General features: G+C 53.5%; 1 protein-coding gene across 1 annotated transcript; it reads left to right on the forward strand.

Moving 5' to 3' along the window:
* Nucleotides 1–140: 140 nt before the first annotated feature.
* Nucleotides 141–14,838, forward strand: LOC134527016 (olfactory receptor 14C36-like). The gene is made up of 4 exons (XM_063359364.1): nucleotides 141–194; nucleotides 598–723; nucleotides 10,923–11,612; nucleotides 14,698–14,838. Exons 1-4 carry the CDS (start codon nucleotides 141–143, stop codon nucleotides 14,836–14,838), a joined length of 1,011 nt encoding a protein of 336 aa, XP_063215434.1.
* Nucleotides 14,839–14,899: the final 61 nt, after the last annotated feature.

A 14,899-nucleotide genomic window follows, 5' to 3' on the forward strand; every position in this document is an offset into this window, starting at 1 on the left:
AACGTGACGATGCAACAATGTGCGTCTGCTCTCTAGAGCCGCTTGCTGGGAGACTGGCTGTGGTGGCCGCAGCTGGGTGCCTCTGGAGCGAGAGGTGGCAGCGCAGGGTCACAGCTCCAGGAGAGCTCTTGCAAGGAGCCATGGAGCACCATCTCACTGACGGCATCCCAAAGGTGGACACACTGCTGAGCGCAGTGGGGAGGAGGGGAGAGGCGAGCAACGGACTGATGGAGAGGGTTCAGCCCGGGAGCCGGGGACACGTGGGGCTGCTCTGGGGCCTCGGGACGTGCACGGGGAGCTGCGAGGGATGCAAAGGTGGTGGGGCCGGGCAGAGTTAGCGGGGAGTCGTGCCTCTCTGCCCAGCATGGCTCACGGCTAAGCAGGTGGCAGGGGTTGCTGCGACAGGAGGCGGATGTGGGTTGAGGAAGGGATGGGAGTTGTGGGGCCGGGGGCGAGGAAGCAGAGAGCAGCTTTTGACGGGGCTTGCTCTTGGCGCTGCCCCTGGTGGGAGTCTTGCGAGAGCCTTTCTAGCAAGTGTCGTGCAGGAGGCTTATGGAGACAGTGCCTGAGCGCCCCTGAGTGTGTGTCTCTTTCTAGCTCGGGAGCAGGAGACAGCCACTGGCAGAAGGACCTACGGCGTTGCTGGACCTCCCGCTCGGGGTCAAGGTCCCCGTGCTGCCTGGCTCCAAGCCTGTCTTCTGCAGGACAAAGCTGGGGAAAAAGGTAAAGGAAGTGGAAAGGGGTAGAAAATCTCTCCTCTTTGACAGAGTCCCCCTGTCCTTCAAAGAAGTCCTTGTGGCCACCTGCTCTACAGTGGGCGCTGCAGCCCTTTAATGTGGCAGCGCAGGGGAGTAGAGGGGAGCTCCTGGCTCCCTGGCACAGAGACAAAAAGGAGGACTTGTCAGTTTTCTGCATTGGTTTCTGGCACCATGCGAACGCGCGGTCAGGGCCCTGCCTGCAGCAGGCGTCCGTGTGTCCGGGTGCTGGGGCAATGTGCCCTTCTGGCTCATCCAGCAGCATCAGGCTGGGCTCCTGGGCACACTTGGGGGAGAATCATAGAATCATAGAATTGTCTAGCTTGGAAGGGACATTTCAGATCGTCTAGTCCAACCATCAGCCTCACTCTGAGAAAAACCATCATTAAACCAAAGGTCTCTCAGCACTCTGTCTACCCGTCTTTTAATTACCTCCAGGGATGGTGCCTCAGCCACTTCCCTGCGCAGCCTGTTCCAATGCCTGAAAAACCTTTCAGGGGAAAGATTGTTCCTAATATCCAGTCTAAACCTCTGCTGGGGCATCTTGCGCCCATTTCCTCTTCTCCTGTTGCTTGTTTCTTGGGAGAAGAGACCGACCCCCACCTCTGTACACCCTCCTTTCAGGGAGTTGTAGAGAGCGAGAAGGTCTCCCCTCAGCCTCCTTTTCTCCAGGCTAAACAGCCCCAGCTCCCTCAGCTGCTCCTCATCAGACTTGTTCTCCAGACTCCTCACCAGCTTCATTGCTCTTCTCTGGACCTGCTCCAGCCCCTCAGTGTCTTTTTTGTGGTGGGGGGTGCAAAAATGGACACGGCAATCAAGGTGGGCCAAGTGCAAGGTCCTACACTTGGGTCAGGACAACCCTCGTTACCAATACACGCTGGGGGATGACTTGATAGAGAGCAGCCCTGTGGAAAAGGACTTGGGGGTCCTGGTGGATGAAAAGCTGGACATGAGCTAACAATGTGCTCATATAAGGCTCCGGGGAGACCTTATAGTGGCCTTCCAGTACCTGAAGGGGCCCTGTCAGAAAGCTGTTGCAAGGCTGTTTGCAAGGGCATGTGGCCTTAGGACGAGGGACAATGGTTTTAAACTAGAGCAGGGCAGGTTTAGATTAGAGTTTAGGAAGAAGTTCTTTCCACTGAGGGTGGTGAGACAGTGGCACAGGTTGCCCAGAGACGGGGTGGAGGCCCCATCCCTGGAGACATTCAAGGCCAGGTTTGATGAGCCTCTGAGCAACCTGATCTAGTTGTCGGTGTCCCTGCTTACTGCAGGGGGTTGGACTAGATGACCTTTCAAGGTCCCTTCCAACCCCACACATTCCATCATTCTGTTATTCCATGATTTGTCCAAAAGCTTGTTGCTGCTCAGGGCCCCCTTTAGGCAGATTTGTGTGTTCAAAAGACCATTTGATTTACTTTGTCTCTTTGCTTCTCTCTGCGAATCCAGGGAGCTCATGACATGAGTGTATGCCTCACTGCGTGCAAAGAACAATTATGGACAAAGAAAGAAAGTCCAGGACAGGGAATCTCTTGGGAAGTCTTGGGATCTGTGATTTAACAAAAATTATGTTTTCTGTTGGTCTAAGGTTAGCCACTGTAGGAAGCAGATTTTGGTGGGGGTAATGTGGACTTTACACATAGCTGAGGAATGTCTCATTTTTTTACTGAACTATGCATTCCTTTGTTTCCATTTGTTGGCAAGTGACAAACACCCTTCTGTGTCCGTGTGCTGCTCGTTCTCCAAGTAACCCAGGTGGGAACCGGTGCCAATGGGCTGAACCGCGCAGCTTCAGTGGAGGAAGCTCAGATTTGAACAGGGCTGCTGTAAGTCCCAGGGGGCTGATGAGAGAAATGCTGGGTTGGGGGCAGGATGAAGACTGGCCATAGGTTGTGGAACACAAAGGGTCTTGATTTTCATATCTGTTCAGGCTGCATTAGCAGACGCTCAGGATCAGTATCATGTAGAGACTGCTGATTTCCATTCATGTATAAGCAGAAAAATAAAGTAGGAAAAAGAAAAAAGAAATCCTTTCTTCTTGTTGTTTAGTAATCATATTATTTCACTTTGATTACATTCCTGAAACTTCTCTAATTAAGCACATGAGAATTGAAGACTTTAAGGAAAACTATGCCCAGAGACTTGACTTGTTAGGGCGTTTTGCATGTTAATGAGCCCTCTGGTGCCAAGTGCCTGAACTGCAGATCCTGAAAGACTGAACAAGCCTCAAGACAAGTAAAAGTCAGCAGCAAACCTCCAAGAGTTTCCGAGAGTCCTTGGAGGCTGGTGAAGCGGGAAGTCAGAGGTGCTGCTTCGAGGTGGAAAATCAAACGTGGCATGTGGTTGTGAAAGCCCTTGATGTGTGTCACCAAGCAGGACAGCCAAGCCCTGACCCCACCTGCTGGGAAAGGGATCCGTCAACTCACGGGATGCTCACACCTCAAGCCCTGCTCCCCCGGACACTGCTTCAAGGCTTCTAACAGAGATGCAGACTGCTGCATTGGACATATGTATGTTTATATTTTTTTTAATAGGTACTGATACTCCTTGGGAAGTCAAACAAACTCCTGAAGGAGTACTGAAGGATTCTTGATATGGTCAGGGCTGTATAAGGGCACATGTAAAGCATCCCTGCACCTGATGCGAATTAATTCGGTGGCCATGGAAGCTCTGATGCACACACAAGATGCCGGTGTGACCAGGAAGGGGAAGACTGGATCTAAACAGCACGTTTCCAAAGCTGAGAGCATGAGCGTCATGGTGTCACTGCAGGAGAGCTCCAGCCTTGGGGCAAAATCACAAAAGTGGTCTAGTACATCAGGGCCAGCAAATGTGTCTGGGACAAGAAGGAAATGATTACTGCAGATGACAGAAATCCCCCCAGCCAAGGTGCAGCTGTCTTCTAGCGACAACCCTTCCAGTTCCGGAGTCTTGCAGAGAGCAGGGGGTGGCACAGAGCCAAGTACTGTTCATAGCATGTGGCCACCAGCAGGAGCCACTCTGTACCTGCCAAAGGTGCAGGAAATAGCCCTAAGAGCGCTGTGAGCAGAGATGGTGCTGTGCCCAGTGGGAGGACAGTCAGGGTGGCGGAGCTGTAGCAGGTTTCCATGTTTTCCACCAGCAGCCCCATGCTGAGGCTGTTCCCAAGTGCAATTATGGGGCAGGTCATGGGAGGGAGGAGGAAGAGATTTTTCTGAAGGTTGGGGACGTTCCCCATTCCCATTAGGGGAAACGCCATTGATGATGACAAATTGTCTAATCCCCTTTTTCCATGGAAAATTTTAGGTCTTCCTGTGCCCTCTCTCCTTGTGGGTATGCCTTCGAGTGACAACATTTGTTTCTCTGTTAGGTGCCTAAGGACATTGGGAAGGAAGTTCAGAGAGGTGAAACACGGAGGTGTCTGTGCTTCTGAGTGCATCGTAGTCCCTAGACGTGCTCTGTTCTGTGTGAAGGGTGAGAAAAGCCATCTTCTGGAGGGCAGCGACACTCCTGCTTGCAGAACCCTTTCGGACTGCGCGGGCGAAATGCTCTGTGGACGTGCTGCTTTCAGACTGTGTGAAACAAGGGATGGGCCATAAGGACAGGGGAGGGTGAGGCAGCACACAGAGGCACTTGCGATGAACCGGAAAAGGCAGGTGAGAGAAATCTCATTGGGCCGGTGGGGTTGTTCCTGAAGTCACACGCAGAATTGTCAGGGCTCTGACAGGGCTGTTCAAAGCCGCGAGCCCTTCCCTTCCACGTGCAGAGGCGTAGGGACTCTCTGGCCTCCTGCTGCCACTCCCAGATGCTGGGAGGCACCTCAGCCCTGTGGTGTGGTGCCCATCTGAGATGCCTCATGGCATGAGGTATGGACATAGGGACCCTGGTTCACGGAAGCACATCCCAGTGCGGCATCCAGGTGGTTTCCCAGAGGATGTTCCTCTCAAAGTCAAGTTACCCGAAGACAGAGTGTGTCCCACAGGCCTTCGTGGACGCTCTGGGAATAGCTGGTGGCACTTGTGCTCAACTCGGGTTCCTCTCCCCACAGGCACATGATGTGCATGCTTGAGTCTCCTCCATGCAATGCAATCAAGGACTTCTGACCTCATCAGGTGGCGCTTTCTCGGCTCGCTGTGGCTCCATCAAAGATGTCCCTGAGGCTCCAGGGGAACCTGCTGTGAAACAAGCTGAAGTCATGACTGATGTTTCCTCCCTCAGCTGTTGGGGGGGACATTCCTTTCCGGCAGTATCATTTCCCCTATCAGAGGCAGAGTTAGGTCCCAGAACGACCTCTTCTTTTCCACCTATGAGACAGGACACCCAGACAATGAAAGGGAGGAATCTCCTGTACCCCTGCAAACCACAGTGCACATTTGAAGTGCCAGAGGTGGCCCGAGACATGTGCAGGTATCTCTAAACTTTGATGGAGCAGTTCAGAGGGACAGGGCAGCGTCTGGGGCCATCATTTTGGAGGCTCTTGGGGCATTGCTTTGGGCAGCTGAAGTGACAGCAGATGGCCACCTTTAGGACAATGAAGCCTGTTCCTGCTCACTATGTACAGGGCAGCCTATAGAGCTATTCCTCTGAGCAAATGGAGTCATTGCCATCTGAAGAGCTACGTCTCTCTCTCTTCTCCACCAGCTGTCTTTACCAGATCTCCATTGGCAGTTAGGGCTGGGTTCTCACTGGCACCCCTACAATGCCCAACCGAATTCAGGGCAGCTGCCCAATTTCAAGGTTAACTCCATCCTGTGGAGCTGCCTGAGGTGCCAGGGCTCTCCAGCACAACTGCGTGCAGCCGGCAGGGACAGCACAGGACTCGCGCGAACATCATCCCCATTCAGAGCAGCCGTGTAAGAGACCCCAAGAGACCTTCTGAGGCGTTCAGTGCTTTCCTTCAAGCAACTGCAGTGAGGCAAGTGCTGTCCCATCTCAATCCAGTAGATGCAGGGAGTGCTTCTCCCACATCCCTCAGTCATCCCTTTGATGATGCAGTCAAGGAACAGAGCAATGATTTGCACAGTGTTCCTGGATCTCAGGATACCCATAGCCAAGGACACTTGCAAAAGCCCCTTGTCCTTCCTGGAGATCAGCTTCACCTGCACCACAGGCCCTCTGGAGCTGCAGAGACCCCGCAGGCGCAAAGCCCTCTCCTGCTGGGGCTGCAGAGTCCAGCCCTGCTTCTCTCTCGTCCTGAGGAGAGCAGGGATTGATCTCCTCGTTTCCCCTTTACATTGCCATCTGCCATCCCCCCCAGCATGCTCTGACGCAAACCTTTTGCCCGCACGGTACTTGGGCACTTGGTAACAGCTGGCTTTGTTGCACGCCTGAGCTTGGCCCTGGTGCCACGACTGAGGTGCAGCACACCTCTGCTCTGACACAAAGAACCTATAATGAAGGAGAGGAAGGGGACCAACTCTTATTTAACCAACCTGAGGAAGTCTTGGGCTCACCAACGACTTAACGTCTTACCGGGGACATCAATGACCCTGTGTATTGCGTTGGCATGGCTAGGTTTTGGTAGGGGTGAGGGGGCTGCAGAGGTGGCTTAGGAGAAAAGGGATCAAGAGGTGACTCCATGTGAGAGAGAGCCACTTTCAGCTGGCTCCAAAGGGGACATGCCACTGCCCAAAGCTGAGCCAGTAAGCAATTCTCGTGGCACCTCTGTGATAGCATATTGAAGCAAGGCTAAACAGCAGCGTGCAGTCACCGTAAGAGAGAGGAGTGAGACACATGGAGAGAAACAGCCCTGCAGACAGCAAGGCGAGTGGAGAAGGAGGGGGAGCGGGAGTGAAGCTGGGTGGGCACCTGGCAGCCAAAAGTCAGCCCAGCACCCCCTGACATTCCCAGGAGAGCACGGTGCAAATGCTCCTTGAGGTGTCTGGAGGCTCTTTGCCTCAGCTTTTTAGCACAGCTGCCAGATGGGCCAAGCAAGGCGATGCTCACCTGGATCAGAAAACCTGTGTCATCCTTGTCAGCCTTGGCTCTAGTAGCAAAGAAAGAGTGGAGTCTCAGCTCCCGAGGGAGTGAGGACGAAGAGCAGAGTGCAGATTCCAGGTCTCAGGGTGGCAGACATTGGCCTGTTCTGGGAACTTTCCGTTCAGGCTGGAAGTGACCTTGCAAGATTTCTATAGACCAACATTCTACGCAAAGCAGGGTCACAGCAGAAAGTGCCTGCAGCATTTGGGTGCTGCCAGTTGTTAGGGAGTTCCCGCAAACTCCAGATGCTTTCAATGATGATGGAGAGTGGCTTTACTGTGGCATCGTCCTGCCCTCTCAGCTCCCTCGGATGCCACCCCTCCAGTCCCATAGACTGCTAAGGATTGTGTTTGCTCAAGTAACTCCTGACTCTATCCAAATTCACCACGGTTTTTTCTCCCTCCAGAGTCCTGCCTCAAGGCACAAAGGCCTGGGAGAGCTTGCTGGAGGAGACCAAGGCAAGAAGGACACAGAGAATCGCAGATTCATCTACTCCTGCTGTTAGTAAATTCCAGCAGTGGCCACTCATTCTCTTTGTTTCTTCTTTAACTGTTCCTGAAGCAGCGGCCTCTCCTCTTGGTGCCCTCGAACCCTTGCCTTGCAAGGGTCTACTCTTGGGAAGCTCTAGCTTACCTAAAGCCATCCCCATTTCTCCTCTAGAAACCCAGCATCTGTAGTCTGGCTTCAGTCTTTTCTCAGTCCCCTTGGGAGCTGAGACCCCCCTATTTCATGGTCGCTACAGCCCAGGCTGACATTGTCACACCCCTGATCAGAATTCCCTCTGAATTGACTGGACTCAGCAACACCTTTGTTGGCCTACCTTGCGCCTGTGCAAAGATGTTGTCCCAAGAGACCCAGAAACCTGCTGGACAGTATGCATGCTGCTGTGTTCCCCTTCCAGTGGTGTCAGGGTCATTAATGTCTCCAATAAGACCTGGGGTCATTATTCTGGAGGGTTCCTTGTGTTGCTTAAATAGGCAAATGAGTGGAGATCCCAGTGTGATGTGCTTCCTGTTCCTGAACTGCTCTGCGTCGACTGGATGGAGGTGGGTCAGACCCTGCCTCATTGCCCTCGTGGGATTCAGTTGCCGGCCAACAGAAACTGAATCTATGAGACATGGCATCTGGAGTGTGTGTCTCGCACCCACTCTGAAGGCGATGCCTTTCCCGTAGGTCCTGTGCAGTCCCTGCCGGCCACCTGCAGTTGTGCTGGAGAGCCCTGGCACCTCCTGTAGCACAACAGGCCTGTCCATGGCCATTGAGTAGCTGCCCTGAATTAGGTTAGGTGATGTGGGGATGTCCATGAGACGTCTGCCGTTACAGTCAGTGGGGATCTAGTATACACGGCTGATGCAGAAGATGGATGAGGTCAATGGCAATGAGTACATCTGGTCCCCTGACTACCTCAGAAGGCTGCCCTGGGTTGAAAGAGTAGGGAAAAGTTCAGTTGTCCGAAATGTGGGCACGTGCTGGTGGCCAAAGGAATTCCTCGTGAATCTCAAAGATGACGGCACCAGATACTGCCCTGTCTCTATGAACTGCTCCGTTAGATCTTGCAGTTACCGGCACGTATCTTGGACCACGTCTGAGACCTGAAATGTCAGTAGGGGTTTGAGTCTGAAGAGCTCACTGCTGGCCTCCATCTCCAGGAATGACGCTGGGAGCTGAGACCAGCAGCTCCCATGCAGCAGGTGCCTATTTTGTGCCCACCTGAAGAGAGGCAAGAGGAATCCCCCCTCCTGTGGGATTGTGGGAGCCCTAAGTGAGAGCTGAGTCCACTTCACACCCAGGACTACAAACCAAGGAGGAGATGCCTCAGTTGACGAAGCCGACTGCCTTCGCTCAGCACGGGCAAAGGAGATCTGGCACTGTCCAGGTTTCCTGTCTCATACCAGAAGGAACAAGACCTTTCTCGTGCGCAGCTCTCTCTGATAGCAGAAATTACCCGGCTGGAAAGAAGCGTCTCTCCAGAGGTGCAAGAGAGACCACACAGTATTACTTCAGTCTCTTTCCCAGCAGGTTCCCCTGGAGGCACAGGGACACCTCCAGGGAGCCCCGAGGAGGCAGAGAAAGTGACGTCTCGGGCTGGTCCTCTGCGTCTGAGCTGGGCTGGGCTCCTGGCATGGAGGGAGCTCGTGGCAAGCGGGCAGCGCTGCAGAGAGACGGCTCTGCCCAGGAGCAGCTCCTCTGCAAAGGGCAGCAGGGCTGAGGGCACTGCCTGCAGGCAGCGAGGGGAGACGTGTGAGGCCAGCGGAGCTTAAAGGCAGCCTGGGGTGGGAGGGTGCTGAGAGCTCACTGGGAGAAATCCTCACAGCCTTTGCACAGTCTCTGGCTGCAGGGCATTGAATCTGCAGCTGCTGGAGGGATCTCCAGAAGCTGGAACAACCCCCAGCCTACGGGATCTGCAAGTACCACTCTCACAGTTTCTCTAGTTTCGAGGAGAAGGACAACGTGTGGAGCAGGGCTTCCCTGCTGCACCGTCAGAGGGACAGGGCATGATGTGTCTCTGCTGCAGTATAATGCAGAGAGGCTCCCTGGAGCAGTCTCCTAAAGCTGGCATAGCCCATGGCTAATGTGATCTGTCAGGAAGGCTCTCAAGGCTCCGTCGGTGTTGAGAAGGATGTGCTCGAGAGCAGGGCACCCCTACCACATCACCAAAGGCACAGGGCATGTCGGCTGCCTTCTCCCCGGGACGGCTGCCGGGCTGTGAAGGTGGGTGTGCGTGCAGGGGTGCTCAGGGCTGTCCTTCAGAGCAGGGTCCCCGTGTCCCAGGGAACTGTGTGCTGGGCCAGGGACTCTGCTGCCTGCCAGGGTCAGCTCTCAGCCTGCCCGGGGAGCTCCCCATGGCGCTGCGGGGAGAAGCTGTGGGTGGAAGGAGTGACCCCAGTCGTGTCACGGCAGGGTCCTTCTGCAGTCGTGAGGGTGCTGCGTGGGTCGTGTTTCCTCCCAGCTCCAGATCACCCCCAGGACATTTGCAGAGGGTCCTTTTGGAGAAGGACTTCAAGGCAGCATTTACCTGAAAGAAACAGGGTCCCTGCTTGGAGTTTTCCACTCCTTCTTTGCTGGATGGGTTGTGAGAGAGAGGATTTTACTTCTCCGTTCTGGAGAAGGCAATGATACCCTGGTTCTAGCAGGATCTTTTCTAAGCTGCTTGTTAGCGCTTGCAGGCACTTGCCCTGAGGGCAGAGCTGAGCACACAGCAGGTGTGGTGGGTTCTCTGAGCACTGAAAGGGAGGAGACCTGGGGACAATGACACAGCCCCAGGCAGAGACAGCTCCGGGTGGCAGAGACATGGGCAGAGAGTGAAAGGGAGCTACTGCAGGAAAGGTCATGGGAGAGGGGATTCCAGGCCCTCCCTGCCATCCCCTGCAGTGCAGGTGCCTTCCCTGGAGACACTCCGTGGTCTCCTCTCCCCACACAGTAGAGTCCTCCACCCCTGAATATCCCGGGTATGAAGTCCTGAGTGTCCTTCCCAGCCGCCCAACAACCAAAGAGGAGAAATCCTTGAGTGTCTGACTGTGTCTCCCTGTCCTGACTCTCTTGGCAGGAGAACTGTACTGACTCTCTTGGCAGGACCCACAAGGTTTCACTGGCAGCACAGCAGAAATGCCAGGGATTTCTGCCTTAAAAACACTCCTCAGGTGTGGTGGGGAAACTACAACAGAACAACACCAACAACAAGGTGCCCTGAGCTCTGCCCTGCAGTCGGGTGACAATGCTGAAAAGCCCTTTGATGCCAGGAGTGGATTTAATCTGAGATCACCCCGTGTTCCTTTTTACCCATGGCTGTAGGGCAGGACTGAACCCTGCAGAGATCTCAGCTCTCTGGTGGACTATCAGCCAGCACCAACCAGAGTGTACAAAAAGGACCTGCAAAAGGTCTTCCTGAAAGGAGAGAGCCAGTTTGGTGGGTTTCTAAGACCAATTGAATACTTTAGTTTGAGAGAAATCTTCCCTAACTTCTCACTGCTTTTCTTTCCATTCACAGGTCTCCAAGCCCAGGGGAAGAAAATGTCGAATGGCAGCTCCATCACCCAGTTCCTCCTCCTGGCATTTGCAGACACGCGGGAGCTGCAGCTCTTGCACTTCTGGACCTTCCTGGGCATCTACCTGGCTGCCCTCCTGGCCAATGGCCTCATCATCACCACCATCGCCTGTGACCACCACCTCCACACCCCCATGTACTTCTTCCTCCTCAACCTCTCCCTCCTCGACCTGGGCTCCATCTCCACCACTCTCCCCAAAGCCATGGCCAATTCCCTGTGGGACACCACGGCCATCTCCTATGCAGGATGTGCTGCACAGCTCTTGTTCTTCATCTTCTTTCTCACAGCAGAGTATTGTCTTCTCACCATTATGGCCTATGACCGCTACGTTGCCATCTGCAAACCCCTGCACTACGGGACCCTCCTGGGCAGCAGAGCTTGTGTCCACATGGCAGCAGCTGCCTGGGGCAGTGGGTTTCTCTATGCTCTCCTGCACACGGCCAATACATTTTCCCTGCCCCTCTGCCAGGGCAATGCCCTGGACCAGTTCTTCTGTGAAATCCCCCAGATCCTCAAGCTCTCCTGCTCAGACTCCTACCTCAGGGAAGTTGGGCTTCTTGTGGTCAGTGCCTGTTTAACCTTCGGGTGCTTTGTTTTCATCGTGCTGTCCTATGTGCAGATCTTCAGGGCCGTGCTGAGGATCCCCTCTGAGCAGGGACGGCACAAAGCCTTCTCCACGTGCCTCCCTCACCTGGCCGTGGTCTCCGTCTTTCTCAGCACTGCCGCATTTGCCTACCTGAAGCCCCCCTCCATCTCCTCCCCAGTTCTCGACCTGGTGGTGGCTGTGCTGTACTCAGTGTTGCCTCCAGCACTGAACCCCCTCATCTACAGCATGAGGAACCAGGAGCTCAAGGAGGCCATTAGGTATCTGATTTCATGGATTTTTTTCAAGAGGGAGAAATGTTCCACCTCTCTCCACGAATGACTCCCGCACTATTTGATTCCATCTGCTTTTTTGTGTGTTTTGTTATTGGTTTTGTGTTTTTAATGATTACATTTCTCATCATTGCTGTTGATATTGTCATTTATGGTTTTTATGCTCCTACACAAAGGTTTCACTTGTGTCACTGCACCTGAGACATTTACGTCTTAGTTTCACCTGGTTCCCTTCTAAAACTGTATTTCACAGTGGCTCAGAGCTGGCCTCTTTCACAGAGTCTCTGTTAACAAAGCAAGATCTCCCTGTGCAGTGCTTTAATGCTGGGGTCTTTCTCCAAACATGCCTGAGGAAATTCACCCCTGAAGGTCTTCTTCCTCCTCCATGTGTCCAGGAATAAAAAGCTGACTGTCCGTTTGTAACATTTTAGAGATATTGGACTGGATTTAGGAGTCACCAGTCGGTGTCTGGTGAGAGGTAAGATCGTGGGTTTAACTGAGGGACGTACCCCAGCCCTTCACACAGATGACATAAAGGCCACCCATCCTGTGGGAGGGGAATCTGGAGCTGTCTGGAGAGGCTGGTGTTTCTCCAGGGACAGCATGTTCCTGGGGTTGTGCTGGGATGGCAGAGGTCAGAAGGATGGGGTGTGGGGCCTCAAGCAGAGGCCATGTGCAGGCCTCCTCTGGGCACTCTCCCGTTCCTCCCCACCTGTCTACAGCAGGAATTCCCACAGAGGGACAGACACGTCCAGGTGTGGCCACACCACGGCTCACTGAAAGGGCATGAAAAGTCAAGCTGTCTGGGTAGCCCTCTCCTCCTAATCCATCCCTGTGTGCAGCTGGCCTTGTTCATGGTCAGCCTGCGCCACTGCCTCATGTGGTGTCCCTCATAATGCGTGGGCCCTTCTCCTCAGGGTCACTGCTCATCCTGTCACGTCCCACCTGGCACTGTAATACGGTGTTTTTCTTCCCCCTGATGCAGGACTGGCCACTTCTCTTTGTAAAACTTAAGCAGTTTCTTCTGGCTGACTCCCAGAATTTCCCAAGGTCCCCCCGGACTGAAGATCCCATTTTGTTCGTTCTTCATGTTTGCGTGCAGGCAGCTCACCATGGTTGTGGTGATGCATCAGCACAAGATAACAGCACGAGGAGTTGCAGGGCACTACAGGGAATTAAAGACATTCCTAATTTTGTACTGTCCAGCAGAGGAATTGTCAGGACAGCTATGTTAGAAACATCTTCGTGCCCCGTAGAGAGGGCACAAAGCAAGCAAATGTAGGGCCTGTGGGGAAAGAGAAGCTGGGCAGCTTGTAGAGGAGTCTACGGCAATGGTTAAAGAAAAGAACTTGGGAAGGGGAAAGAGGAAAAAGGAAAACCGAAAGTTCAACTCAGGATATGATGAAAGCGGTTTGGAGATACCCGATGAGCAGCATTGAGTCAATGCCTTGAGTGGGACAAAAAACCCACAGCGGAGTGGACCAAAGTTATGTCTGCTTACTTCTGTGGTCATGGGCAACGTGAGCGCTCTCCCCCTCATCATGAAGGGAAGACCCGTGGTGGAAAGAAATGCACAGTCTCTCATCCTGGAAGGGACCTTGGGAAGACTCCAGACCAAGACAATCCACAGTCTGTGGAGAAAGGGCAATGAGGATGGGGCTGTTTGCATGCTAGTTAGCGTTAGTGTTAGATGTATACCTCTATAGATACACAGACAGCACGGATCCCGCCAGGAGCTGGTCTCAGACCCTCCATCTCTCTAGAAGCTGGCCTCGGCATTCCCTCATCCCTCCAGTTCCCCCATGCACAGACAAGCACACACACACACAAACAAATGGCCCTCTCCAGCACAGAACCACGGAACCCTGGAGGCTGGAAGGCAGCCAGCTTCCACCTTCTCTGTGCTTCCTCTTCAGGCTTGATGTTACTCAGAGCTCCTTTCTCATGCATGCCAGCCTCCTGCCACCTTGGCATGACTTCCTGCATGTTGGCATGGACCGTTCTGGATGACGAAGAGGTGATCCTTGACCACCAAAAAGCCTGGCGACAGACATCCTCTGATCCAAGGTTATCAAAGTCTACCTCCCTAACTCTTATGCCCATCAGTCTTTATCGTATGAAAATGAATTGACTTTCTTAAGATATATATCTAGCTAGCTCCCATTGTGTACTGATTTATCATGCTTGGGTAAGTGAGTTAAAGGAGGTGAGCTCATCACAAGGACCAGAAGAACAGCCCTGCCCTCAAAATAAGGACTTCTCAGAATCATTCAGCTGTCCATGAAGGATAAAAGATACCCCTGGAGAACCGAGATAATGCCAGTATCCCCGTCCCTCTTACACACCTTAGAAACTCTCCCAGTGTCCAGCATCACAGACGAGTAATTAGCAATAGACCAACTCTGGGGACGTCTGCAAAGCCTTTGCGCACAGAAGGTCTTCAATGCTTGGTACCAGGTTTCCTTTAAGAGACGTCCGAGCTTGGCCTGGAGCTACACCTGAGGTGCCACAGCCCAGATGTGCACCAAAACTCTCAGCCAGGGGAAGAGACAAGTTGAGAGAGAGCCTGTGCTTTTTGACTTTGACAGAGGAACTGCCAAGGCGTGGTGGGACAAGGCACACAGCTTGGGGTGCTGCAATGGATGGCTACAGGCTTTTCAGGAGAGACAGGCTGGAAGGATCAGGAGTGGGGTTTCCTGAAAGTGAAGCCGTTAACTGGATGTATGGCGCAACTCCTTGGGGCAGGTGAAGAGTTTGGTGAGCCTTTGTGGGGGAGGGTGAGAGGAGAGGCCAGTAGAAGTGTCCTGTCAAGGTGGGAGATAAGGAACCCACAGTCAGGATGAGGAAGAGGGTATAGTCTTTCTGAAGGATCCCAGGGAAGCGTCTGGCTGTATGAGCCTGGGTCTCGCTGGGGACTGCCATGATACTGGCAGCTTCTGAAAGAGCAGCACAGCAGTATGTACGGTCCAGGTGGTTTCTGGAGTGTCTTAGGACAACGTCTTAGCACAGCTGCCAGATGGGCCAACAAAAATAATGCCAACCTTGATGTGATACTTGCAATGCAGGAAGAGCTGGTCAGAGACGTGAAGATTGGCTGTCGTGACCCTGAAGTAGTGGGGTGCCAGCACTCCAGGGGAGTGAGGAAGCAGAACAGAAGACTGCAAACGCTGGACCTCAGAGGTCCTTTTGCCTTTGGCCTACGCTGAGGAGTTTTCGTGGGGATCCAATGGTCAGGAGCACTGAAGGTGGCGCAAAGCTCCGTACAGC

The sequence above is a fragment of the Chroicocephalus ridibundus genome, chromosome 25, assembly GCF_963924245.1.
Source record: "Chroicocephalus ridibundus chromosome 25, bChrRid1.1, whole genome shotgun sequence".
NCBI lineage: Eukaryota > Metazoa > Chordata > Aves > Charadriiformes > Laridae > Chroicocephalus > Chroicocephalus ridibundus.

What these genes read in the sequence shown, in the direction of transcription:
- LOC134527016 (XM_063359364.1), top strand. Translation starts at nt 141, where the DNA reads ATGGAGCACCATCTCACTGACGGCATCCCAAAGGTGGACACACTGCTG. An exon ending in TGGACACACTGCTGAGCGCA is followed by an intron (nt 195 to 597) that starts GTGGGGAGGAGG and finishes GTCTCTTTCTAG; the next exon opens with CTCGGGAGCAGGAGACAGCC. An exon ending in GGAACCAGGAGCTCAAGGAG is followed by an intron (nt 11,613 to 14,697) that starts GCCATTAGGTAT and finishes CTTGCAATGCAG; the next exon opens with GAAGAGCTGGTCAGAGACGT.